This window comes from Diadema setosum, chromosome 5 (genome assembly GCF_964275005.1).
Source record: "Diadema setosum chromosome 5, eeDiaSeto1, whole genome shotgun sequence".
Classification (NCBI taxonomy): domain Eukaryota; kingdom Metazoa; phylum Echinodermata; class Echinoidea; order Diadematoida; family Diadematidae; genus Diadema; species Diadema setosum.
The window spans coordinates 21,561,281-21,588,797 of NC_092689.1; the positions used below are offsets into that span (position 1 = coordinate 21,561,281).

The 27,517-nt window shown below is 41.4% G+C and overlaps 1 protein-coding gene across 1 annotated transcript in view; it reads left to right on the forward strand.

The window, feature by feature from the left end:
* The window catches only part of LOC140228780 (broad substrate specificity ATP-binding cassette transporter ABCG2-like), a 144,413-nt gene that overhangs the window by 68,792 nt on the left and 48,104 nt on the right, over positions 1 to 27,517 (forward strand). The window contains exon 11 of the mRNA XM_072309054.1: positions 8,507 to 8,572. Coding sequence (XP_072165155.1) covers positions 8,507 to 8,572 — 66 coding nt within the window. The remainder of the gene's footprint in view (positions 1 to 8,506; positions 8,573 to 27,517) is intronic.

A 27,517-nucleotide genomic window follows, 5' to 3' on the forward strand; every position in this document is an offset into this window, starting at 1 on the left:
TCATTAATGGTTTTAATCAAGGACAAAATATCGAATGAATATTCTAACCGAATCGTAATGTAATGTCAATGTATTTCCTAAAAAGCTTCGTACAACACTGTGTTCAATACAACTCGGTTTGTGTGCATTGTCAATGCAAAAATAGCGGTCGATCAAAAAAAAAAAAAAAAAAAAGGAGTGGCACCGCGGGGAGCTGAAAAGAGGCCACGCAAGTTCGACGGCGATATTTTAGCACTGAAACTTCGAATTGAAAAGGGAACAACAGCATTTGATAGTGATGGATTTTCTCAATCACGTAGGTCAAGTTTTTACGTGAATTTCAGTGTTAAATATTCTTATCAAGCAAATAACAATTACTCGTCAGTAGGCGGTCGATGAGTAGTAGGTCCAACCATACTGCAAACCGCCTCGCATCACGGAGCGCTGCTACCAAAACTTTCCAATTTTCCCACAATAGCGCGCGACCGAGGGTGCGAACTAATCGCCGGGTCACCAATGCGAGGCGCCCTTTATTTTCTATCGTAGTTAGCATTAACTTGAGGTTTTGGTAACTGCATGTGGGTGTGAACGGCATCGAAGTTTTGTCGTGGTTAAAGGAAGGAATTTTTTACGATCGTAGTTAGTATAACTTAAAGTTTTGGGATAGGTGTAGACATGGCTTCTGTGAAATGTATCAATTTCTAGCAAAACAATTGAGACGCCACAAAGCAATTTGGAAATTGCGCACTGCTCGTACCGTCACTCAATAGCCGGGTTCACACGTACAAATTAGCGGGATGACGATCGCGCTCCATAATATCTCGAGATTTTTTGCAACCGTTCACACGCTCCAAATTAGCGGGATAGCGATCGCGCTTGGAATCTCGAGTTTTTTGCAACCGTTCACACGTACCGAATTATCTCGCTAATTGCCTATCGAGATAACAGCCAAACCTTCAAACTGGGTCACACAGCGCCCTTCTCTATCACTGCCTGCGCGCACTTCCCTTTGTCCATTGTTTTTTTTTTTTTTGCGCGTCAGTAGTGGGCAAATTATCCCGCTAATTGAGGAACTAGCGCAAGATTTCTTGGGATTAGCATCGCGATGCTTATCGCGCTATTTGTCGGGTTTTTTCTGTCCACACGTGCAAAAAACTCGAGATACCGATCGCGATTCAAATCTCGAGATTTGTATCCCGCTAATTGGTGTACGTGTGAACCCTTGTGAGTTTGTATTAATTTCTAACAAAAATAATCGTGACGTCATAAAAACAATTCTGACATTGCGCATTGCTTCGCGCCTTAACACCATGCGTTGCGCTTGTCAAATGTTATACAAATGATGCACAGGATAGAGTGTGTTAGTGTAGGCGTGGTGCACTCGAGGGTATTTACAATTGTGAAACATGCACGAGGCGAAGCCGAGTGCATGTTGCACTACATTGTAAATACCCGAGAGTGAGCTACGCCTCCACTAACGCCACGAAATAATCCTGTGCATCATTTGTTTTATAAAATGGGTCGAAAATTCGAAAACTAACATCATTTTTCAGCGTTTTTCACGGACCTTTGTGGGTCAAGACGTCCGAAGATGTTCGTCCCAAACATTTACGCACGTCGCACTCGCGGAAGTCCCGCACATACACTATAAATATAATGGGGGGTTGGGTTTCCGGACACTTAAGTTCCCGCATGAAAACTTACTTATTTTACATAGAATATGCACCCTTTACCTTAAAGACTTGATATAGACTCCTCATATAGGCCTACTAGACAACGTACTCTGAAAACGGCGTGAGAATTAACCTGCTAAATCGTTGGATTTGCTCTTCAACGTGACTCCATGCATGTACGCGTCCGGTCCCATAACGCTTGGTCTACTGACGTACTGTACAAAGTGTACGTATAGTAGAGTATACGTACGTACGCCACACATGCTATGCACAAGGGAAGACAGGCCGGCCGGCCGGCAGCCCGAACTAGAAGTTGTTTACAGGATTGACAGCGCGTATGCATGCAATTCATCAAAGGAGCCGCCGCGCGCACAGACGATCGGCAATCTACCATAGGATTACAGGCAGTGCAATTGTACTGAAGCAAAGGAAGGAGGTGTGTCTCATTTCAGCGCTTCCTATCGGCTACATTCTTGAACCCATTTTATAATACATTTTTAACCCACACCGTGCGCAGCGACATGTTTCTTATGGTACGGTCAATGTAGGATCCCTTCACAACATCGCATCCACCATACGACTTCTCGCTTTGAATTCCCCTCCCCCATTTCCCCTTCTTTGAAGTTTCGCCTTCTTTGAATTTTTGATCCAAAATGTAAAACAAATATACTTTGCCTAATTTCAAATTTCTTGTTCGAACTATAGGCCTTTAGGCTGCGCCCCTCAGTGAATGGTTCTTTTGGAGTCAACTCTGCCCATAGTTTTAACAAGAAACTCTCAAGCAAAGTATATTTGTATATTACTCGCTGACGGGTGCTGTTCATGTTGTTTTTGTTTTTTTTATTTACCCCAGTAGGCAGCGAATGAATCGGGCCACCCGTAAATCCCCACGCTGCCGGGTTTTAAAAACAGCTAGTTGGATGTCATTGAGCACGAAGGGCCGACTGAAATTTTCACTATCTGAAAATCATGTCATATTGCCCACTTTTTTCACAAAGAAATCTTATTTGCTTATCAACATTCAGGTATAAATAAATTTCACATCTATTATGATACATAAAACAGATAAAAAAATTTGACAGGCAGCTACAAGCAGTTTGAATGATATAAATACCAGGTCAGTTAATATTGGATACAAAACCTTTAGTCTTTTCAGACATGTAGTCATCTACTTTCTTCGCGTGCTTTCGAAATTGACAAGATTGGCAAAAACTAATTATTTCTTTTTTTATTTCAGAAAGAAAATATAAGGTACTTTGCATACAAATAAACACACTTTGTGACACTTTCGGTTTGCTGTAGAACAAGTATAAAAGTACTTCAATAATTTGAGTTCGATTGTGTAACATAATTTCCTGTATTTGAGAAATAAATCGTTGCGTAGCATCGTATTCCCAAAACAAATGTGTAATTGTTTCTGTGTAGCTCCAACAAAACGTACGTGTTAGAGATTCCCATTGCAAGTAGTAATTTGTTAACACCAATATTTCTGCGCAGAATTTTGTCTTTGGTTCAAGGTACATGTATAATGAACATTGTGATCCAGTCCGAGATTTGGTTAAATGTTTCTCCCCATTTCCTTTCAGGTTTAGGTTTTTGAAATATTTTGTCGCACAATTTCGGTGTATATATCGACATACTTTGGTTCTTTTAAACAAATTAGATATTGTATCTCCTGGTTGCGTCTTTATTCCGTTATCGTCCACTGACTGCCCGCGTTTACTGACCTTGCGAAGGCTAATTTTAAAGAGCTCCAAAGATATGTGGGCATTAGTGTATGAATGCCAGAATGAGCATAGCGATTTTCTTCCTCTAAAGCGCCTTCCCGAGTCCCTTTGTGACGGTCACCTGATTGAAAAATTGAGAATCAAGCAAGTGCTTTTGTATTTGATTCATTTTAACCTCTGTTTGTATCACTCTGTCTCCGTTGTCTCCTCTCAGGGAACTTTCGCAAGTATGACGCGGCAAATACTTGAGCGTGCCGTGTGCAAAATTCGGTTCTACGCATGCCCACATCCTCAAAATCTCCCGTCCTGAGGAAAACGTGAACGGCTCTTGGCCAAAATAGCGTCCGGTCCCGTTGTTTGGCACGATTGAGCAGCCAGGCAATAAGCGATCTTGTCGTGCGTGACTGCCATACGCCACGCGACGGTTTCCGTTTCACACATCACCCAAAATCGCTACGAAGATCTGCGTCCACACAGAAAAACGAAACTGCCTAGAAATGGGGACGGGAGTCGGAGTGCGGGGACTGTCACAGCTGATTGCCTCCGCGTCCTCTCAGTCTTCCCGTCGTGTAGCGAAAGTTCCCTAATGTTTCCCCCAGAACATTTACCCTTAGGATACTTTGGATTCACCAGTGTTCCGCCGCGCCGCCGCGTCACATTGTGCGCATGGTATACGTACTGACCACTTTTCTGGACGGATTTTATTCAAATTCGATATGAAGGTTATCAAAAAGTCGAGCATATATTTTAACTGCTTGTTCTGTCTTAACCCTTCCTAGGCGCGGGGGGGGGGTCTCCCCTCCCCTCCCCCCCCCCCCCCCTTGACATTCCGTGCGATATGTCAGCATCACAAAAAGCTACGTTTTCACGACTTTTTTCATTTGAGTCTCCAGCATTTTGTGATACCTAATTTGCGACTAAGTGACGCATGAATACGTACATGCACGTCGGATGAAAAATTGCTCAAAAACGTGAATTCATGTACAATTTCAATGTCAATTGTGATTTCGGTCAAATTTCATAAAAGCTTTTTTTGCTGTTATTGCTTCAAATCAATAAAAAACATATTTTGATGCTCTGAGCTGTATTGCCGACAGATTTCATGAAAAAAAAATGAAAACAAAAAGTAAAAACCAATGGAATACATAAGAAATTCATAAACGATAAAATAAGAAATTATTTCTGTTGCCACGATCTTTTCACTTAAATTTGGTAAGAACTGCGTACACAAAAATATGCCTTTTTGGAACTTGCTTTATTGATTTATAGCAAGAAGTCTGATTTCACGCATACATTATGCATGAATCAGCATAAGTGCTGTCTTTTTTTTAAAATCAACTGTACAGCTAAGTTAATTGCATCGCAGGTAATCTGTATGCCGATTTTCGTCGAGATCACGCGGTCGAAAGCTGAAATCTAGAGGGGGCCTGAGAGCCCCCCCCCCCCCCCCATCATCTACCTGAATAGCCCGGCCTATATAGTGCGGGTCAATACACAGGATCTGCCTGTGAGCGCTGTACTATAATAGTCACATTTCTTGACGGATTTTGCTCAAGATTGATAAGGAGGTTTATCATTATAGTCAAATCTGAACCTCTTTAGTTTTAGGGATGCGATTTCCAATGGTCTGCCTTCTATGAGGTTCAAGCTCATATTTTGGTTGATGTCTTGTGTGTGTCCAATGGGCTGCGTTTTTTGACCGATCTAATTCAAATACGACATAAAAGTGCATTATTCCAAAATGTAGCCGCTTGTAAAATTCTGATGATATTGCCCTCACTTGTCCCGTCTTTGTACACAAAGCGGTTGATCTTAAATGGTCCCCAATTTTGCATTCTACTTGCCAATTTCTCGACCGATTTCGTTCTAGTTTGATACAAAGGTGTATCATCGTCAAATCTTGACTTTACCTAGCTTTGATTATGCTAATTCCAGTTTTCTACCTTTTACCAAGTCAAAGACAGTCACATGTTGTATTTCTTGTGTGTGTTCTAACATCCCCAATTCTTGATGGACTGTTTTCAAAACTCATCTTGGCGAATTTTAGACACCTTTTGTTTCTGGTAATGCTGCTCCCATTTTTCCGTCTCATATAGGGTAAAAAGATATGTGTTGATGGGTGTCTTGTGTGCCGCCATACATGTGGCATTTATTTCCTGTTGTAAGTTTGTGTTCAGACAATTTTCATTATCATAATTTCTAGTTACATTATACATCTGTCCATCAACTGTGCCTGACAATCATTTCCTCGTTGAGAGTAATTGTCACGAAAGTTCCTCACGACCACTACACTGATATATATATATATATATATATATATATATATGTGACCGTGCACCTCAAAACGAACATAAAGTCGTACACACTGATTTTACGTGGGGACTGGAAATAAGTGAAATGGGTCAACCTAGCCGAACTTGACTTTTTCATATTTTCTGAAAGAGCGGGTCTTCTTTTACATTGCGCTAAAATTTGGTATCATAAAACGGGCAGGAAAGTGTGCTTTTTTTTTTTTTTTTGGTAGAATAGTGTGATTAGGTGTGTTTTTAGAATCCTTTTTTCATTTCTGAAAAACCTTGTCCACACTCTTCACTTTCAACTCTAATAATTTTTGAAAGGATAGTGCTACTGCTTTGAAAGTTGGCATTAATTATGGACAGAATGTGTTAATGAGGCACGCTTAATTTCAGTTTAATCTGATAATCCCTTCATTGTTGTTACTCTGGTGGTTTACTTCCTGTTTTTTGTCCCATTCATCGCACAGCCAGCACGGTTTGGTAAAGATTAAGCGCTTGAATAGACACTGTACTTCAGAGCCTATTTTCTCAGTTCACACTTTTCTTGAGTTTGTGCTTTCTTTCCAATATTTAGATAGGTTAGGAGAGTCCATTTGATTTGAGTTAAACATCATTTTAAAGCTTAAAGTCTGCTCTTTCAGAATATGTTCTTAACTATAATTTCACGTCTGGCGACTTTTTGTTTGTTTTGAGGTGCAGGGTCACATTATATATATCTGTAAGATTTCATTTGCGTAACCTGGGCTCAATTCGGAGATATCTAACTAGATCAGCAGCAGAAAAACTGATGCATGCTCTTATTTCGTCTCGTCTAGATTTCTGCAATTCTCTGTTTTGCAGCCTTCCACAAAAAGAACTCAGTAAACTGCAACGTCTCCAGAATTGTGCCGCTAGATTACTTACTTTCAAGAAGAAAACTGTGCATACTACCCCAATACTTCGGTCCCTACACTGGCTTCCTGTAGAAAAACGTATTAACTTCGAGATTCTTCTTCTTGTTTACCGTACATTGCACAAATTTGCTCCTGTCTACTTTCAAAATACTCTTCATCTTCACCAACCACCACGTAATCTCCGTTCATCAAACTCGCTAAAATTACAGGTACCTCGAATCAAGCATAATTGGGGGGATCGGGCTTTTTCATATGGGCCCAAAACTACGGAATGGCCTACCAAAATCTCTTAGAGAAGCATCTTCCATTGATGGTTTCAAAAAGAATCTCAAGACATATATTTTCAATTTAAATTAACAATATTTTATACCTGTATGTATAGTATGTGTACGTATATAGGCCTATTGTTTGTTGGTTTATTGTCTTAGTTTCTGTGATACTGTTGTAACGTGACACACTTATGTACTCTGTTCTATAGCGCCTTGAGTATCTTTTTTAGGTACAAATGTGCGCTTTATAAGAGTCTCACTATTATTATTATTATTATATATGTATAGATATATAGGATAAAAAAGGAAACTGAAACAAAGTTCATGCTGATACTCAACAGTATCAGCATCAGTATCAACACGTGAGAAAGAGCGAATCGCTCGAAAATTTGTGTGCAGAAATAAACTGTTGGTGAAAACAGCATGTTCCAGTTTTGTTTTTTATGCCTCCGCCACGAAGTGTCACCGGAGGCATTATGTTTTCAGGTTGTCCGTCCATCCATCCGTCCTTCCGTCCGTCAGTCAGTTTTGTGGACAGTGTAATTAAAAAACCTTTTGAGGTATCCTAATGAAACTTGGCATGTATATGCATGAGTGAGCGAAGTTGTGCCTATCGACTTTTGGATGCACATGCTCAAGGTCAAAAGTCAAAAGGTCATGGTCAAATACTCAAATTTTAATATTTCCCCCATATCTATGCAATGCCTGAAGGTATTTCCTTGAAATTTAGTGTATGTGTGTACTGCTAAATAAGGATTCCTCAAAGAGAGTTTTGGATCACGAGGTCAATGGTCAAAGGTCAAAGGTCAAGTCAAATTATTACAATTTAACTTTTTTCTCCATATCTCGCAAATGGTTCAAGGTGTCTTCATGGAACTTAGTAACATATGCATGTACTAATCACTGAGAGTGATTATGTAGGGAATTTGGGTTCATGGGTCAAAGGTCAGGGGGTCAAAGGTAAAGGTCAACTCCTCAAAATTTCACTCTTTCTCTCATATTTATGCAGTGCCTGCAAGATTTTTCTTGAAACAGAATATACACATGTCTTACCCAATATAGATTCTCTTGAAGTTTCTTGCCAAAGGGTCAAAGGTCAAAAGGTCAAGTGAAAGTACCAAATTTCACTTCTTCTGCCATATCTCGAGAGTGACTCAAGGTATCAACATGAAACTTAGTAAATATCTATGCATTTTCTACCTGACAGTGCTTCTCTTTGGAATTTTAGGGTGATAGGGTCAAAGTTCGAGGGACAAAGACCAGGTTAAAATGCTAAAATTTTACTATTTAATACTGAAATTACACTTTTTCTCTTATCAAAGGGTCAAAAGTCAAGCAAAAATCCTCATTTCTCTAAATACCTGCACTCTTAAACAATAGCCATTTATCAAATTATACCTCTTTCAAGGAAAGTGAACATTCAACACATTTGTGACAAACCTGTCATTTTAATATTCTACCAATTATGTGGAACTGTCATCACACATTGCCAAGATATTGTACTATTAGGAGAACCATGCATTATGGCGGAGGCATACCAGTTGCCATAGCGACATTTCTAGTTTATCTTACTATCACGCCAACACGTAGACAACCTAATCAATATGTATAGAGTCACCTATCTTCCCTTGGATGAATTATGTTTCTTTATACTTTCTATACCTTCAGCTCTACCATGTATCTGCACGAGCCGTTCTGAACATTCTCCGGAATCCATTTCTAACGTTTATCCAGGTGAGAATGCATGGCGGGCCGTTCGATTCGTTAATAAGTGCAACTACGTATACATCTATCGAATGGATGGACATTTTTAAACAATCGGAACGCCCAGTATTGCACAATCGTACATCTATGCAACTTCGCAATCATGGAATTGTACAATTTATAGAGATTTTCCCTGTCAATTTCATGATTGTGTCATTCAATTTCCAATCCTGAGCATTTAATTTGACGCATTTCACGCTCACAGCACTGAAGCAGCAATCAAATTCAAAATCGGACATTCAAATTCACTTTATGAGCAATCAATTTTTCATTTGCGTCATTCAAATCTTAGATGGGAGCATGCATTTCAGCCATGAGCATTCAAATTCATTTCAAGCTGACACGCCGTAGCGATGGAATCTCGTCGGTCATTCATATTGGCTTGTGCCGAAAGGGTGGGTTGGGTGGTGGCGCGTCGCGTTAATGGGAACACCACCCTTCGTCCAAAGCCCCCCCCCCCCCCCGGTTTTGCCGAAAGGGTGCGTTGGGAGCGTTGTGTCTCGTCGCGTTGACTGGAACCCCACCTTTCGTCCAAAGCCCCCCCCCCCCCCCCCCCGGTTTTGCCGAAAGGGTGCGTTGGTACTTTTTCTCATGTAATATTAAAATACGAGTTTTGAATTTGTATTTAACCTTCAAACAACCATTTCAAAGAGGCTATCGTCCGGATCGGTTTACACTCTATTACCACTTGGTCTACAGCCAGTTGGTCTAATAGACTGTTTAATATCAGTTGGTCTAATAACCAGTTGGTCTAGTCATCATTTCGTCCAATTCCTGTTTGGTCTAATTGTTATTTGGTTTTATTACTATTTGGTCTATAGTCAATTCGTCTAAAAATAGCCATTTGGTCTATTTTTGGTCTATTATGAGTTGGTCTAATTCCATTTCGTCTAATCATCAAATGGTCTAAAATAAAACCAAATTTGTCCAATATAAATTTGGTGTACATATCAATAAAAATGCCCCCCCCCCCCCAAAAAAAAAATAGCCCAGTTGGTCATATATAGACGAAACGATGATTGGACCAAATGGTATCTGATTAGACCAGGAGGCTGGCTATTAGACCAAATGACAATAAAATCAATGGTTATTAGACTAAATGGGTGTAGACTAAATGATGATAGACAGAGGCTAGACCAACTGGGCAATGGACCAAAATTAATGATGTGTAGATCTACACCAAATTTATATTGGACAAATTTGGTTTTATTTTAGACCATTTGATGATTAGACGAAATGGAATTAGACCAACTCATAATAGACCAAATCAGTATTTGATGATATAAATTTGTGTTAGACCAAAAATAGACCAAATGGCTATTATTAGACGAATTGACTGTAGACCAAATAGTAATTAAACCAAATAACACTTAGACCAAACAGTAATTGGACGAAATGATGACTAGACCAACTGGTTATTAGACCAACTGATATTAAACAGTCTATTAGACCAACTGGCTGTCAAGTGTAGACCAAGTGTTAATAGAGTGTAAACCGATCCGGACGATAGCCTCTTTGAAATGGTTGTTTGAAGGTTTAAATATAAATTCAAAACTCGTCTTTTAATATTACATGAGAAAAAGTACCAACGCACCCTTTCGGCAAAACCGGGGGGGCTTTGGACGAAAGGTGGGGATCCAGTCAACGCGACGCGACCCAACGCTCCCAACGCACCCTTTCGGCAAAACCGGGGGGGGGGCTTTGGACGAAGGGTGGTGTTCAAGCCATTCAAATTCGTGAAAAGGCAACCATGTTCCAAATAAGTGCATTCAATTTAAAGGAAGTCTTGCATTAAGTTATCTTGGGGACCGTGTATGTATGTATTTGGGTTTTTTTTACATAGCTTTGAATAGATTTGGCTTTATGATGAAGATTTTGTTTTTTTGCAATTTGCCTTATAGGGTTATCGCCTTTTTATTCTAAAATTTGCACTTAACGAGCATAACGAGTGTAAAATGGCAGCTATATAGAGGCACATCAGGCACTGTATACAAACGATCATAAGAGGGGAGGTTGATTGACACCTTCGAGAAAAGCAATTGCGACTACATGGAAACTGAAACCGCAAACATTGTGGGCCAATACGCCTTGTTTGTTGTTAACTTATTTGTTAACTTTTGCGAGACTATGTGAGATCATTGTATGTCAGTTTGTCTTTAAAATGATGAATTGTTTGGTTACTGTTGGAGCGTTGTCCTTTTTTAGTTCGTGCGGTGTCATCAAGATGTGTGTTTAAATTTTCGTTGTTTTGTTTGGGGCATTGCTGATTGCACCTTACAGTTTGAAATGTCTTAAAATGAAAAGCCATAGATACATGAACACAGAACAACACAAAAGCATTAAACATAATGGAATGCATAGAAGACTGGGTTGTGTACATTTCTTTGCTTGTTTTATAGGAAACTTTCGCCCATTTCTGCCCCTATCCTTTACCCCATTACCCCCTTCTTCAAAATAATACATATACAATACATTACCTTTAAACATACACTGCAAAAATATTGGTGTTAGATTTAATACCCATGGTGTTAAATCTCAAGTGTCAATAGAGGACGGACCACACCGACAGGTGTAGAAATTATGTTGTGATAATGTTGAAAAGGGTTCACCTGGCACTTCACTGTAGCTGTTAATTCAACAATGTCACTACATGGTGTTGATTTGATATTGCTGATGTTAATGTCAATGGTGTAACATACGCCCAGTGTCAATCGGAGACCAAAATGACTGGTATTACTGTGGTGTCAATGTGTTTACAACTTTTTTTTTCCAGAAATCAAGTACTTTATTCGAAAGTTATATTCATCGTATTCTTGTCGAAGTCTAAAATCAACAAGAACAATAAACAATTACCTGTCAAAAGATATGAAGAAAGTTTTATATTTTGAAGTGACACCGGAGGTGTTAATTTAATACCAAAAATGAGCACCGGAAATTCAACACCAGCTATTTCGTATTTAGCACCCGACTTTTTGCAATGTAATCATATACATGTACATTATAAGCGTTTTTGAGTGGTGTATACCGGTGTGCTGATATAAGGTACTTTCGCCCCTTTCTTCCTCATCCTGACCCCATTACCCCTTTGTCAAAAATCTATTTCATTTCCTTCATTAAATTGATTGCACGAAGTAGGAAATTGATGACGCTTTGTCACGTGAATTTGAATGCATGAGTAGGGATTGCAGTGCTTGCATTTGGAAGTTGAACCCACATACCATAATTTGATTTGACGGAAACGAAATAGAGCTCCCACAAATGAAGTTGATCGCTCGCATTCTGAATTTGAATGCCCGGCGAATATTTTCGCGTGCGTGTGTGAATTTGAAGGCACATTCATGAATTGGAATGACACAAGTATGAAATTACCAGGAAAACCTACAGTATGTTTTACGACTGTGGATTGTTCATTCATGTCTGCTTCATTGTGATTTTAAATCACCCTAAAAAGCAGACACCAACAGATTTAGCAGACACTCGGTCAGTTACCTCGTGTCCACCATCACTCAATGTCTTGCATGCAAACATGTTGCCGACGGAAATTACTTTTAATGAAAGGAGAAGTCAGTTGTGCGCACTTTTGTATCTGTTTTGCCATGTTTGTACTCATCCATTCATCTATCCATATATTATCTATTTATTAGATTATCTGAGAAGATATCAATGTGTGCTTTGGCTTAGATTGCTGTAATCCTATTTGTGTACGTCTACCTCAGCATGCAATAAGTCTACATTAAATTTCGGTCCACAAAGTCTAAATCGTTGTTATTCACAAAGTAAACCCTACAAAGATACACACACGGCAGGAATGTAACAGCTAAAGTTCAACAAACGATGTGTAATTAAGGAATTCTGCAGTCATCAGAATAATTGACATCGACTTTGCGTTAACAATCTGCAACAAATAGCGGGGAAAACCAGTACAATACTGAACTTCATTGAAAACTCTCGAACACAGATAATAATCAGTAATGATTCTAACATCATCTATTCACAGACAACATTAAACTATGGCCATACTTCATAAGAAATTCATTGAAATGAATGCCTATGCATACAACTACATGTCAGTATACCACCCTATTATAACATAATGCTGCGCATTAAATAATGGAAATATCGCTAAGATTAACTTTCACCCAAATTACCCAAATTACCCATTCACCCAAATTACTTTCCAGTAATTAAATAGTGTGTACAGTTCTGGTCGAAGTGAGGATTTAGCTCTTAACGTTTTGCGAGATATTCAGAAACCACTCTATGAGATGTCAGAGAGCATGCAATTATAAGGGGTATCAAAGGTTTATTTGATGAAAATTGGTTTTGAAATGGCTGAGATATCAAAAAATAAGGTGAAACAAAGAGATCCTAATAAAACGCGTGGCCTGTAGTCTTTTATTATTATCATCACTTTTTGGGATATCTCAGCCATTTGAAAACCAATTTTCATCAAATAAACATTGAATCCTTATAATCACATGCTCTTAATGGGCGTCACCAGGACGGGTGCGTTGGGTGCGAACGCACCCCCCTTCAGACCCTTAAAAAAAAAATCATCACTTCAGTCTGCGAGCGACATGAACGCCGGACGCTAAAAAATTATTCGTGCTTTTTTTCTATTTTTTTTTTTATTTCGCACCGGGGACAAAAAATTCGTGGGCAAAAACCAATTCGCACTCGGGCTCTGGCAGCACTGATTTCTACTTGATATCTACTAGTATTCTACAGTGTTTACATCCGTACGGTACGGAGCACACACACGTTTGCATGTACGTGTGCTATACTTACAAGTATGTAGGGTCTATGTACAGCACGTTACTTCTGACCAATCCATATTAATAATGCGAGCCCAAGTGCTAGCCTTATCCTCATAAAAAAATTGAAATGTCGCTTTGGCGACTGGTATGCCTGCGCCATAATGCATGGTTCTCCGAATAGGTCTATAGCACAATGTCTTGACAATGTGTGATGACAGTTTCACGTAATATTAAAATGACAGGTTTGTCTCAAATGTTCACTTTCCTTGAACCAGGTATACCCAACTTTTGACCCTTTTATAAGTTTAAAAAAAAGTGAAATTTAGCACTTTCACTTGACCTTTGACCTTTTGACATTTGGGCAAGAAACTTCCAAGAGAATCTGTATTGAGCAATGCATGCATACACTAAGTTTCAACAAAAATCCAGCAGGCATTGCATAGATAAGAGAGAAATAATGACATTTGGATGAGTTGACCTTGCCCTTTAACCCATGACCTTTGACCCATGACCCCTAAATTCCCTACATGGTCACTGCCAGTCAATACATGCATATGATACTAAGTTCCATGAAGATACTTTGAAATATTTGTGAGATATGGAAAATTGATGGAAATTGATATGGAAAACAAAATTGATTACGGACGGAAGGACGGACGGACGGACAACGCGAAAATATAATGCCTCCGGCGACACATCGTGGCGGAGGCATAAAAAAAGAATTGGAGGGGCAAGTATATCATTTTGCCCACCCCCTCCATAATTCCCGAGACGAGAAGTTTTTCTTGCTTTTTTGACAGAAAAAAAAGTTGCCCCCATAAAAACACTGAGGGGCACGCATATTATGATTTTGCCCTCCCCCCCCCCCCTCCCCAATTGGCAATTCCCGAGATGAGAAGATTTTCTTGCTTTTTGACGGAATTCTGTCCAATTATTTCACCAAAAGTGTGTACCAGGTGGCAGGTTGCTGAATTTCAATTCTTAAAAAGCAAAGTCTCTCTCGTGTGGGAGGGGCATACCGCTTCCCAACCCTCCCCCGTACGGTCTATTTTCCATGGACTTAATGCACCTATAGATTGACAGATTTACAAATGTTCACATCGAAAGTGTGCTCTAGATCTGTCACTTTTTTTAATAAAAAAATGCACAAGTTCCATCGTGGGGGAAGGGATATTATCTCCATTCAATTAACCCTTTCCCACTGGCGTAGAAAAGGGGGGCGATGGGGTAGTCGCCCCCCCCCCCCCCCAAGATTTTGACCGGGGATTTGGAAGGCGCAAAAGATATAATCGAATATGGGAGAGGTGTCTTGCCACCCTCCCATTGCCTTGTCCCTTCGAATTTTCCACAAAAGTGTGCTTCAAATCGCTTTATTTGAATTCTAAAAACTCAAAGGCTCCTCCCCCTAAGCTCTACCTCACTATACTTTGTACAAACACAGAGATGATGCACACTCGGAAGAGCCATTAACACTTCAATAACCAAAAAAAAAAGCTTAGATTATCATTTTTGGGAGGGGGCTGAAAAAAATTCTTGCAAGTATTGCACCAAAAGTTTGCACCAGATCGCTGAATTTCAGCTCTGAAAATACAAAATCACTTTCGTGTGGGAGAAGAAATGCCCCTTATGTACACCCTCGTGTGTATGCTTTTCCTGTTTGATTGCTTAACAGACAGCGTTCATGATATTCATTGTAAGAATTAACACAAGAAGTATATTCAAATTATACCATTTTATAGGCAAATTGTTCAATAATAATTTACATCAACATGTACTACTACCTTAAACAATTGGGACTGTTTCAAGTCGACGAAACACACAAAAACCTGCATCAAATTGCACCATTTATAACATCAAAATGCAAAACGTTCTCACCTTGTGAGGGGGACACCCCCTACCACACCCTCTTCCCTCGCTCATTCCGCTCGCTCTTGCTTGGTCGCGTTCGTGATATTCAGTGTAAATATTAAGACAGGAAGTTTATTTGGATGATATTATTTTATAGGCAAATTGTTCAATAATAATCTACATCAAAATATACTGCTACCATAAAATGAATGAGTGGGACTGTTTCAAGTCGATAAAACAAGCAAAAACCTGCATCAAATTACACCACTTACAACATCAAAATACAAAACTTCTCAGTGTGGGAGGGGGACACCCCCTCTCACACCCTCCCCTCGCTCATTCCGCTCGCTCTTGCTTGGTCGCGTTCGTGATATTCAGTGTAAATATTAAAACAAGAAGCTTATTTTGATGATACTATTTTACAGGCAAATTATTCAGTAATAATCTACATCAAAATATACGGCTACCTTAAACAAGACTTAGGCACAACAGAAAAACTGTGTTAGGGAGATATCTTCGTCGCGACGATATGAGACAAAAGATCGTCGCCAATCGTCCCCGACGATCCAAATTTTGGGCCTCATGTGCTCATTACTGCGCTCTTTTTGGCTCATTATAAATATCAACAAAAGATGGTTCCGACGAGTCGGAACGAAGTCGTCTCTTTTCGTCGCGACTAATCAATTAAGGAGGTCTTTTGTCGATCGGCGAAGCGTTTCAGTGATTGTTCAAACGTCGCACATCGTCCCCGACGACTGCGTATTCAACTTGACTAACCGTTTTGTGAAGGTTTTGGTGATGGTTTCGCGTCGCTCATCGTCCCGACGATTGACCATTGAATTTAAATCACCGTTCCGTGGCGAGTTTGTTAATCCATATATTGTTCAAACGTCGCACTTATCGTCCCGACGATTGTCCATTCAACTTGAATCACTGGGCAGAGACGCGTTTAGTAATTAGCGTCGCGCATCGTCCCTAGGCTTGCCCATTGAACTTAAATCACCGTTTGGTATGAGTTTGAAACGTCGCACATCGTCCCGACGATTGCTCATTCAATAATAGAAATTGCTCGATGCTGAGGTGTTTATTTTTTCTAACATCGCGAGTGGTCCCGACGATTACCCATTGAATTGAAATTGTCGTTCAATGATTGCCAGGGTAATTCATCTTCTATGAAGCCTTGCTCTCATGTTTGCCATACTTGTCTGTAAACAATACAAAAACATCGTAACGAGATCCGATGGCTGTCAGACTCCCGAAATTCTTGAATGAATCATGAAAAAAAAAAAAGTGATGAACGTACATTATTATCTTTCCACAAATCCAGAGCTTGAAAGAAAACATCCGGCATTTATTTCATCATCGTACGGAGTTCAATATCATTGTTATTCATTTCCGAACGTCAAAGCAAATTTCCAACACTTATATTAACATCTTTCAGAGCTGAATGTTATTGCTATTTACTTTCGAACGCATAAGCAAATACCCGGCATTCATTTTATCATCGTACGGAGTTGTATATCATTAGTAGTCATTTCCGAACGTCAAAGCAAACATGCGATATCTATTTAATCACCGTACGGAGTCGAATATTACTGTTATTCATTTCCGAACGCAAAATCGAATTTCTGACATTAATTTTAGCACCGTACGGAGCTGAATCTTACCGTTATTCAAATCGAAAAGTATAAGCATCCTTGGTATAAGCAAACATCCGACATTTATTTTAGTACCGTACGGAGTCGAATATTACCGTTATTCATTTCCAAAAATAAAAACAACATCTGACATTTATTTTAGCATCTTATACGGAGTCGACTGTTACCGCTGTCCATTTCCAAAAGTAAAGGCAAACATCCGACTTTTTTTGGTGGCCCGACGTGCGTTTTTGGTGGCCCCGGTCCACCGAGCCACCGTTAGTGTCGAGCCCTGGTGTACACCTCACTAACCTCAGCTTGTTGGGGAAACTTATACTGCCATACGAGGGGAGATGCTTTCATCTCTTCTAGAGAGCTTCCCTATGAGCGAATGAAAATCTTTGTTTGGCATTTTCATTTCTATACTCCATAATCATTCGTTGTTTCCAAACATTTTCATGATGTCGGTATTTCAATATCATAATATTTTTCTTAATGTATTCCATTTTCATTCCTTGACCAAAGTCAGTATGTCCGCCACAAGTACGGTAATCGCTACGTTTCGCGCAGTGCAATATGTGCCGAAGTGCAAAACACGTGGTTATCAAGTTCAATGAAACGCGCCGTCCATGCGTGCTTCTTGTTTGGTTTCGTAGTAGCTTCATGGTTACGGCAAAGACAATAAACGGAGGAGGCACTCCGTATAGTTTTTTTTTTTTTTTTTCGTTTACAGTAAACAGTTTACATTCCATACAAATAAATTAATAGTCACGTCTTTTACTATTTGATGATCGCCAAGTCGGGAAGAAGTATCTAGAGGAACTTCTCAGTTGATATGTCCGTGATGTTCATTCTAATTTTCACACGCAGTGGTACGCAGATTTTATGAGTGTGAGATCGAAAGAAGTTTCAATATATATTGCCATGATATTGTGTAGGCCTACTGTTGTGTAATTGGGTAGGTATAGCTCTTACACTATAAACTTCAGCTTGTTGCAGCGGCATCTAGGAAAGCGATATTTTCTTCGGCATTCGGGACCTTTTTTATATCATCATTATTTTTTTTGACACGTGATCTGATTGTATGTATGAAGTGACGAATAACCCCTTTGTTTTGTTTTAGTGTTAACATTAGTGTGTAATACACCAATACTGTTCAACGTGTGGTTTTTTTACTGTTAAAGAAGCCAAGATAAGGCGACATTTTAATAGAATTATGCCGTTCGGTCGGTTTACAGACTGCTTATTACCTGAAATAGTTGCAGTGCGCGCATTTTTTTTTTTTTTTTGGGGGGGGCACCTGTTTTCGCAGAAATTTACACTAGAAAGGTTGTCAGTTTTTTTTTTCTTCTGCCATTATTTCCTCTGATATGATTTGTCGTGGCCATTAAGTTATTTTCAACCTAAAAGATACGTGTCACGTAGGTCTATTGGTTGCCAGCACGCATTTATCTGACTTGTTGTGCGGTTAAGTCTGTTGTTGTTGTTGTTGGTTTTTTTTTTTTAAATCATTCATGGGAGGGGGCAAACAAGAGTGAGAAATGAGGGAGAGGTGAAATCAGAACAAGTAAACATCTGTTCATTTAGCTGTCACTTATGCCAGCAGTAGTAATTGTCATCACCATTGCTATTCAGATCAGTTTTATAGTCATATCCTATAACATTCAATACACGACTATCATCATCATCATCAAGTAGCTTTTAACAGTTGTCAGTGTAAATCACTGACAAAAAGTTTCATGAAACGGTCCCCAGGAAGGTGGATTCATGGTACAATATTCCGTATGGCATACCAGCAATACAAACAGACACGTTACTGCAAAATAAATGATAAAACACAGCAAGCGAGCAGGCTAGAATCAAACCTCCTTTTGTAGGAAAGTCCAACAAAAGTCTTACAACATACCTGTAATAGGGGGTTCACACGTACACAAATTAGCATGTTACAGAACTCAATTTTTGTTACCCTTTAGCAAACTCCAGTCTTTTGCACATGTGGACGCACACACACACACACACACACACACACACACACACACACAAAACAGAAAATTAGTGCAAACCAGTAGCGCGATGCATAACCTCAGAAATCTTGCTGATATTTCTGAATGAGCGCGGTATTTGCCCCGGCAGTACTTGAACGGTCGGGTTTAGAAACTTGATTGAGTTCTTTTATTCTCATCATTAACAACAGCGTGCTCTCCACACCACTGTGAGGCACAAGAACAATAGTTTCATCGATTGGCAATTAGCGGGTTATTTTCTGTACGTGTGAACGGTTGCAAAAAAAAACCCCTCAACTTTCCGAGGGTGGCTGGAGCGTCTGAACCAAAAAGTGTACAATCCTCGCTCTTTTGTCTGAGAAGTTGGAAAAAAAAAAAAAAAAACCTCGAGTATTGGAGCATGTTCAGTAACGCGCTATTTTGCACATCGTGAAGGCGGGTATTGATATATCAGACTCAGCATGGGGGGGGGGGGGGCTGATGAAATCTAGCATTAAAAGAATGAACTACACTGACATACTAAAAATGATAAAACTGGACATGAAGTTCATGACCTCTATCCGAGTGCCTCGGACACGGGAAGTAACTATGCATGTATCTACAAGCTACATTAAAGTAAAGCATAGTGATATAATCATAAACGCTGCGATTCGAAGTGTTCTTCTGTTTTGCTTTCAGCAATAACCAAAACTGTATTTTTACGCTCGATTCACAGTGGAGCACTAAATAAATCGAGTGTATAATATCAATACTAACTCTTTAAGAAGCAGGCCTGTGATTTCTCTATTTAGTCTGTTGAAGTATCTCATTGATATGATTTTTTTTTTCCAGTCAATTGTGCTCCCCTGACTAAGCTATCAAGAATATAGCTTTTGTGTTCGTAAACTGGATTTACGCAAAGCATACATTCACCATGTATAGTACAATGCTCCAATATTGATGAAAGCGGTTTCGTGTGTGATACGTATTCCTCTTTCGGGTGAGTGTGCTGTGAAATCCGGTCATTTTGTTTTATTTCATTTTCTAAATCATGCAGGATGAGCCATACGTTTATTTTTCGGCATAGATAGATAATTCGCCTTTTTGAATGACGAACCTTCGTGTAATTTTTGGATTAACAGATTTGTTACAGCTGCACTGGGATGTCTTCTAAATTATATTTTGAGGCCACTGAGATCAAGATGATCATGCGTAGGCGTATATAACTCTCTACACTTTAATGTACATGAAGTTGATCAATTAAGAAAAAATAACATATTTACTTTTGCTTACAATCCAGCACATTACAACGCATCGCACATCAACCTGCCAATGCCCAATAATCTTGGTAACAGCTCATTATTCCGAAAGTTCGTTATTCACAAGACTCTTTAGTCCGAAGATTCGTTTTTCCGAAGCTTCGTTATTCCGAATTTCATTTTCAATTTAACGAATCTCCGGAATAACGAACCGTCGGAATAACGCAATGTTCGGATTAACGAACCCTTTTTCATTTTCGGATTAACGAACCTCGGTATAGGAAATTTGTGCGTTTCAGATTAATGACCCTTCGGAATAGCGAACCTGGGAATAACGAACAGCACCAATAATTTTATAAAGAGAAAGGATGCCCGATATATACATTAAAAATATTGAGGTATAATTAAGATACAGCATTATGTACATAACAGCAACAACAACAACAACAACAACAAGATTAGGAGTGAGTAAGCAGACAAGTTTTCAACAATGATTTGAACATATCAACACTTTCAGCTATACGAATATAGAGAGGGAGTTTATTCCAAAGAAAGACAACCAGCTGAAATAAGTATAAGAATGTTAGTCTAGTTCCCGTTTGGAAGTCGGACAAAATCTCTCCACCTGAAGCTTAACAATTAATTCGATAACAGTCAAGTTTCCTTACAAGTCGTCGTAGCTACCATCAACCATCTTAGTGACCAATTCTTCGCACTTGGCCGTGAAAGAGAGTTTCGTATTTTACCGAAACCAAGACATCATCTCCTGAAACATAATGGCAAGTGAAAACATTCGCATAATTTTCTCTTTGCGCTAGTTTCTGGTTGCGCAAAGTGGGTGAAAAAAAAAAAATCCGCCTTTACAGTAAGGTTAAAAGGCGAATGCAGCTGACATTTTTGGTATGTTGACAACATGAAATCAATATCCCTTTTTTAGCATAACAAACAATGAGAACAGTCAGCAGGGATTGACAGCTGAAACAAGTTCTGCAGTCGAATTCCCGTTTGAACGCTGGACAGAATCTCTCCGCCCGCTCTAAAATTTTACAAGACGACATAAATGTTAACAATGATTACAACCACGCGAAGGCCGACGACCAGTTGAAGTAAATGCCGCAACAGAATAAATAGGTAAACACGTTGTTGAAATACAAATATTTGATTCAATGTTGTGTCAAATAACAAAAAAAAAAATCAATGTATTCTACAGCAAAAAATATGACAGAAGTTGTCAGAGTTTGACAACGAACGGCGACCATCAAATAAGTTTTGCAACGATGGTCAAGTTTTCGTTTGTAAACCGGACAAAATCTCTCCGCCGTGTTTCCTACGCGTAAAGACAAGATAATACAAATTCAATGTCTATCGACTGCGATCAAGTCTCCTTTCACATCGCCGTAACTACCATTTGCACAAAAGACGGAAAGTCAGCCTGTTATTCACAATTATCTATAGCAGCGAGAATACTTTTTTTTTTCTCGTGAAAACACAAAACTTCCCATTCATTATCGTACTCGGCATTGAGAATCATATCACCCAGCGGATTAGCTGTAGCCACGCGTTTTGGACGTTGCTCGACGATGGAACAGAGACGGAATTTCGGTGGTACAGTAATGGTAATTCGTCGGGACGATATGCGACGTTTTAGATCACACGGATAACAGGCTTTATGCTGTGACAAGTATAGCTGAACAAAACAAACTTGAACACGAACGGCATTGAAACGAAGCCATATAGTCAGAACGTCTCCCGACGGTTGAACAATGATTCGTCGGGAACGATATGCGACGTTTTTAACAAAAGAAACGCAAGGCACAATAGAAGCCGAACTTAGAAAATAGCTAGTAAGTCGGGACGAAGAGCGACGATTAGTGAAAGGGAATCCTTTCTCTATCGTCGCTTATCGTCGGGACGAATAAACAAAGGTATGAATAGAAAGTACGTGTATTCATATGCACGGTTGCTTATTCATATGCACGTGACGCCTGTTCATATGCAAATCATCAAACATGCACAATGCGACATCGTCGCGACGAAGATATCTCTCTATCAGGTTTTTCTGTGGTGCCTTAGTGGGACTGTTTCAAGTCGATAAAACAAGAAAAAACATGCATCAAATTGCACCATTTTCAACATCAAAATGCAATTTTAGTTCTCACCGCGGGAGGGGGGACGACCCCCTCCCACCCCCCCCCCCCTCCTAACTCGGTCCGCTTGCTCGGGCTCGGTCGCGTTCATGACATCAGTGTAAGAATTAATACAAGTTGTTCAATAACAATTTACATCAAAATGTACTACTACCTTTAACAAGTGGGACTGTTTCAAGTCGATAAAACATGCAAAAACCTGCATCAAATTGCACCATTTACAACATAAAAATGCAATTTCAGTTCTCAGTGAGGGGGGACACCCCCTCACCCTTCGCTCACTCCGCTCGCTCTTGCTTGGTCGCGTTCATGATATTCAGTGTAAATATTAATTAAACACAGGAAGTTTATTTGGATGATACTAATTTTTAGCCAAATTGTTCACTGATAATCTACATCAAAATATACTGCTACGGTCGTCGTGAGAAAAAGCTCGGGATGGTAATTCTGAATCGTGCGCCCGCCGCGCATTCCGTGCAAAATTCCCATTCACCTGTGTGTTATTGAGAGATTGAGTATCACGTACGAACTAGACCGGTTCCGAATACACGACAGCGGCCGAAGTTGCTCTCTCCTAAGCCGAACGCACGTAATGACGCCATTCTCAATCGTTCGGCTTACAGTTTTGGAGCATTCGGGATCTCTCTCTTGCTCATATCTCAGCGAACGAGTAAGCGCGCCTATGCGTACGCTGGCCTGGCCACACTGATGGATTGCATGCCTAATGTTTATGCGAGATCGAATCGAGTACGAGTAGTAAGCAATTATGTATGTTGACTGTATGTAGGCCCTATTATACTTCGTAACATCAAAGTAATTCGCGATCGAAATATTCTAGGTCTAGTGACTGTAGAACAATAATGAATCAATAAGTTTAGACTATAGCCTATACTACAGCCTAGGTCTACTTACTGAAGTTGACAGAGCTGGTTGACATATTGGTACGGGGTCGGCTACTCGCCGTTTATATTACCACAGCTTGCAGTGCAGCACTGCTTCGCTGTGCAGCTCTGCCCCCGCTCTTGCAGGGACAGCAATTTCGCCCCGTCTTATACCAGCACGAACCAGAGCATTTGCAGCTTGTGGGATCTACCGCTTCAATGTCAGCAATAGAAAAATCTGCGAATGATATGTCCTCTATAGATCCATCTGAGGTCGTAGCCGTAGGCCCTTAGGCGTGATATTCTTCATCGTCGCAAAAATGAAAAGGCACACAATTACATATTGTCAAATTATTACGAGGATCAAGTCGCCACGCAGACGGTTACTACTGTGCATATCGGCGCTGGTCTAGCGACTTACAGCACTAACTCGCGAAATGTATACGAGTCGATGAGCAGCACACGCAATACCGAACAATCACAACCGAGCTTGTGCCGAAGACTTGTCTCCTCGGCTTCTGTGAAGGAACATTTCGCTGATCCTCAAAATACTTTCGACAAGACATAGTTTCGTACTCGCGCGAACTGTGTTGCAGCATTAGCAAAACAGAGATTTATCCCCATTGAGATCGACAAACGGGCGTCTTTAAACAAGTGGGACTGTTTCAAGTTGATAAAGCACGCAAAAATCTGCATCAAAATTGCACCATTTACAACATCAACATGCAAAAAGTTCTCACCGTGACAGGGGGACACCCCCTCCCACACCCTCACCCCTCTCTCATTCCGCTCGTTCTTGCTTGGTCGCGTTCATGATATTCAGTGTAAATATTAAAACAGTTGGGATACTATTTTACAGGCAAATTTTTCAATGATAATGTACATCAAAATAATATTGCTACCTTAAACAAGTGGGACTGTTTCAAGTCAATAAAACAAGCAAAAACATGCATCAAATTGCACCATTTACAACATCAAATTGCAAAGAGTTTTCACCGCGGGAGGGGGGACAACCCCCTCCCACAGCCTCCCCCTCCCCCCCCCCTTTGCTCGCTCCGCTCGCTCCGGCGCGGTCGCTTCGCTCCCTCGCATACTAATAGCTACACCGGTGCCCCCTTTCCCCGCCTGGTTTCCCTTAAAAAAAAACACTAAAAGTGTGGGGATTGAGAGCTTCTTAAATTCCAAATGTCTGTCCAAAAAATCTCATTACATTTAGTGTCAAAACGCACCTCCTTGAAAAAAAGCTGGTGACGCCCCTGAAATGTCTGTCCTAAAAATCTCATTACATTTAGTGTCAAAACGCACCCCCTTGAAAAAAAGCTGGTGACGCCCCTGAACTGGCCGCCTGTCTCTCAGAAGTATGCCATTCTTCCGGCTACGCCGAGAAACCCGAGAGCATAAAAGCACAGAGAAATCAAAACAAAAGCATCCGTTACCGCTCGCGACCCGAAGAGTCAACACGCTTCTTCTTCTTGCTCGCGGTTTCACCAGGGAGGTGGGAAGGCACCCACCTCCCTGGTTTCACCTACCATGTGGTAACCTGACGTATCTCCTCCCTTCGGAAGGATCATTGTAAGGTCAGAGCCATCCCTTTTGGTAGTACTCATTAACCTTGTGAAGGTTAACAAGCGCAAAGTACCGCATTTACCGACCTACTCGGTGAATTGTTATTTTGCTAGTGCAGAGAAACCTCGGCGTCCGCCTTGGTTTCTGAAGGGCGGAGGCCCCTTATTATTCTCTCGGTGATTTGCTTCACGCAGAACTATCCCCATTTATCCGTCAGCGGCTCTTAAAATTAGTTCGAGGGAATTAGTTAAACTACTTCCTTGCCGCTTCCCCTCTTCAACCATAAATCTCCGCTCCGTAACTACGCAGGAAAAACAAAAGGTATTAAAATTACCAGTACTTTTCCGTTAGCAAAGCAGGCGGCGCGACTGTGAGGATAACTCAGTTGAGTACTAAGTATCTCCTAATCAAGCGGCTTCGAGCGTGGTTAGCACTTGGATGGGAGATCTCTCTCGTTCACGCCGAGTTAAATATCATCCAGCGATGTTAGCAGTTGGATGGGATACCACGCAGGCGTGCATAGTCAAGCCTCATCCAGTGAGGTTAGCAGTTGGATGGGAAACCACGCGGGCGTTCAATACCAAGCGTCATCTAGCGAGTTTAGCAGTTGGATGGCAGACTGTGCAGGCCTGCAAAGTCAAGCGAGATCTAGCGAAGTTAGCAGCTGGATGGGATACCAGCGGTCATGTGTAGTCAGGAATTATCCAGCGAAGGTAGCAGCTGGATGGAAGATCTCGCGGTAAGCCAAACTGCTTACAGTTAATAGATTTGTTCTCCCGCCGCGCCTTGCTCACAATCCTCGGCGATTATGGCAAGCCTTTTATACCATAATTTTCTTTCTAATATTATGGAAAATTATTACACCCTTAGCCGCCTCGCCAAAATAATTAAGATAACAGTAAAGAGAATAGGGATTCATACTAAATGTTTCTCCCTTCTTGAATGATACTTTATGCTTACACTTGTACTGCTATCTTTCCCCACTTACAGGTGGTAAGTATGATTGTTTCTTGATATGCTTTCTCCCTTACAGGATGGTAAGTATTTCATTGGCTTATACACATGTTTCCTTTACAGTAAAAAATGCAGCGCTGCTGCAACAACGCACACGCGCAACACAGCGCGGCGAGACATGGGCTGATCAGCGGCCCCCGGGGCACCCCGGAGCCCGGGCTCGCCACATGAGTGGTACCGCAAAGGCCAGCTCGGCTGCCTTCGCGTGTGCTGACCTGGAGCCCGCTCCTGTACCCTCAGTTCTCGCGTCCTCCCCCGGCGCTTCCCCGGGGCAGCGCCCAACCACTGCAGGCACTGCCACCCTGGCATACCCGGGTGAGTGCTACCCTTCACCCACCCCACTGCCCCTCAACCTTCGCGGCCGTTTCTCCCCGCGCAGGCCCGGCATTACGGGGGAGGAGGTGCGAGCTTTTACCCTACTACCGCGGAATAATCTGTAGTCTAGCTAGAGTCATGGAATCGGTACAGCATGCCCCACTGCTGCCCCTTACCTTTCTCGCCCCGGTGACATCCTTCTGACGTGGGACGGTAACCTTGCTCTGGAGCAGCTCCCATCTGCTCTCCCTTTTGCCTTGCGAGCCACGCTGTGGGTGGAAATCCCCCGCATCGTCGGCCTCTTGTGGAGGGCCTATGCTGGCCCCAATCAGCCTACTTATCGTGGCCTAATACGCGACCTATGGCACAAGCGAGAACAATAGCTAGACTGCCCAGCTGAACAGGTGGATTAATACTGGGGGTTAGACACCCGATCCCTCCTCCTGTCCTGCCTCACTAAATGTGAGTACTGCTAACCCCTAAGGCTGTGTCGCGCGCTGCACACCAGCATCGCGTTATCTCCCCGCCGCCACTAGGGCTCTCTGAACCCCCCGGCGGAAAACTTCGTGTGGCTAATCGGTTATGGAGCCACAACCCCCGGTTGCGCCCAGCGGGCCTGTGACCCGCTCCCCTTGAGGCGTGCAGGCATGACTGCTAGACCTTGTCTATGCTTGGTGAACCTCTTGGAAGATGAGACATTGCCCTCCCCTCCCGAACTTGCAGTACTGCAAGCCTGAGCCCGGGAGTCTGCCCCTCTCCTGTAGAGGGAGCACTGGAGGGATAACTCGCACTGCGACTTCTCATTAGTCTACGTGGTCCCCAGCCACTGGGGGTACACAGCCTAAATATATATCTAGCCCTGAATTCAATTCTCGCGACAATGCGGCGTTTTCACTTAATAGAAGTTATACCACTCATCCTCTCCTTGCTCTGCACGAGGGATGGATCGGGCACCGACGGACACACACCTTCACGTACCCCATGTGCCGCATTCACGAGGCCTACCACGCCTCGCACCTGGTGGAACATTTTACTGCCTGAAGGCCTGATACCTCGGCCTTCCCTCCACCTAGCTGCACAAGTGCTTAACTCTTATATGCCACGTCCGCACGCCCGTCTCAGTCGACGGCGTCCCAGCTTCGCATATTCTGCTAAAACGCTGAAGTTCGCCCGGCCCGATAGAGAGATTGACAAACGCCGCAGTGCAGTGAAAGCATTTCTTGCGACCCCGTTCCCCTCACACACAGCTTGCTCTTCATGTGGTGATTGACCAGCAAACGGTGCGCTCTACCGAATTGTAGGCTTTATTCTAACTCTCCACTCCGGTTTGTGTGCAAAGCCATGCCCTATAATAACGTAGATACTGGCCAAAAATTGTGTTTGTCAAACAACTCGCATTAAAGCAAAACTTGGTTTTTTCTACTGCTTGCTCATCCCATGACCAGCTTACCAGGGATCGCAAAGATAAAAAAAAATACATATACGAAAGGCAGAGCGCTTTTCCAAAGC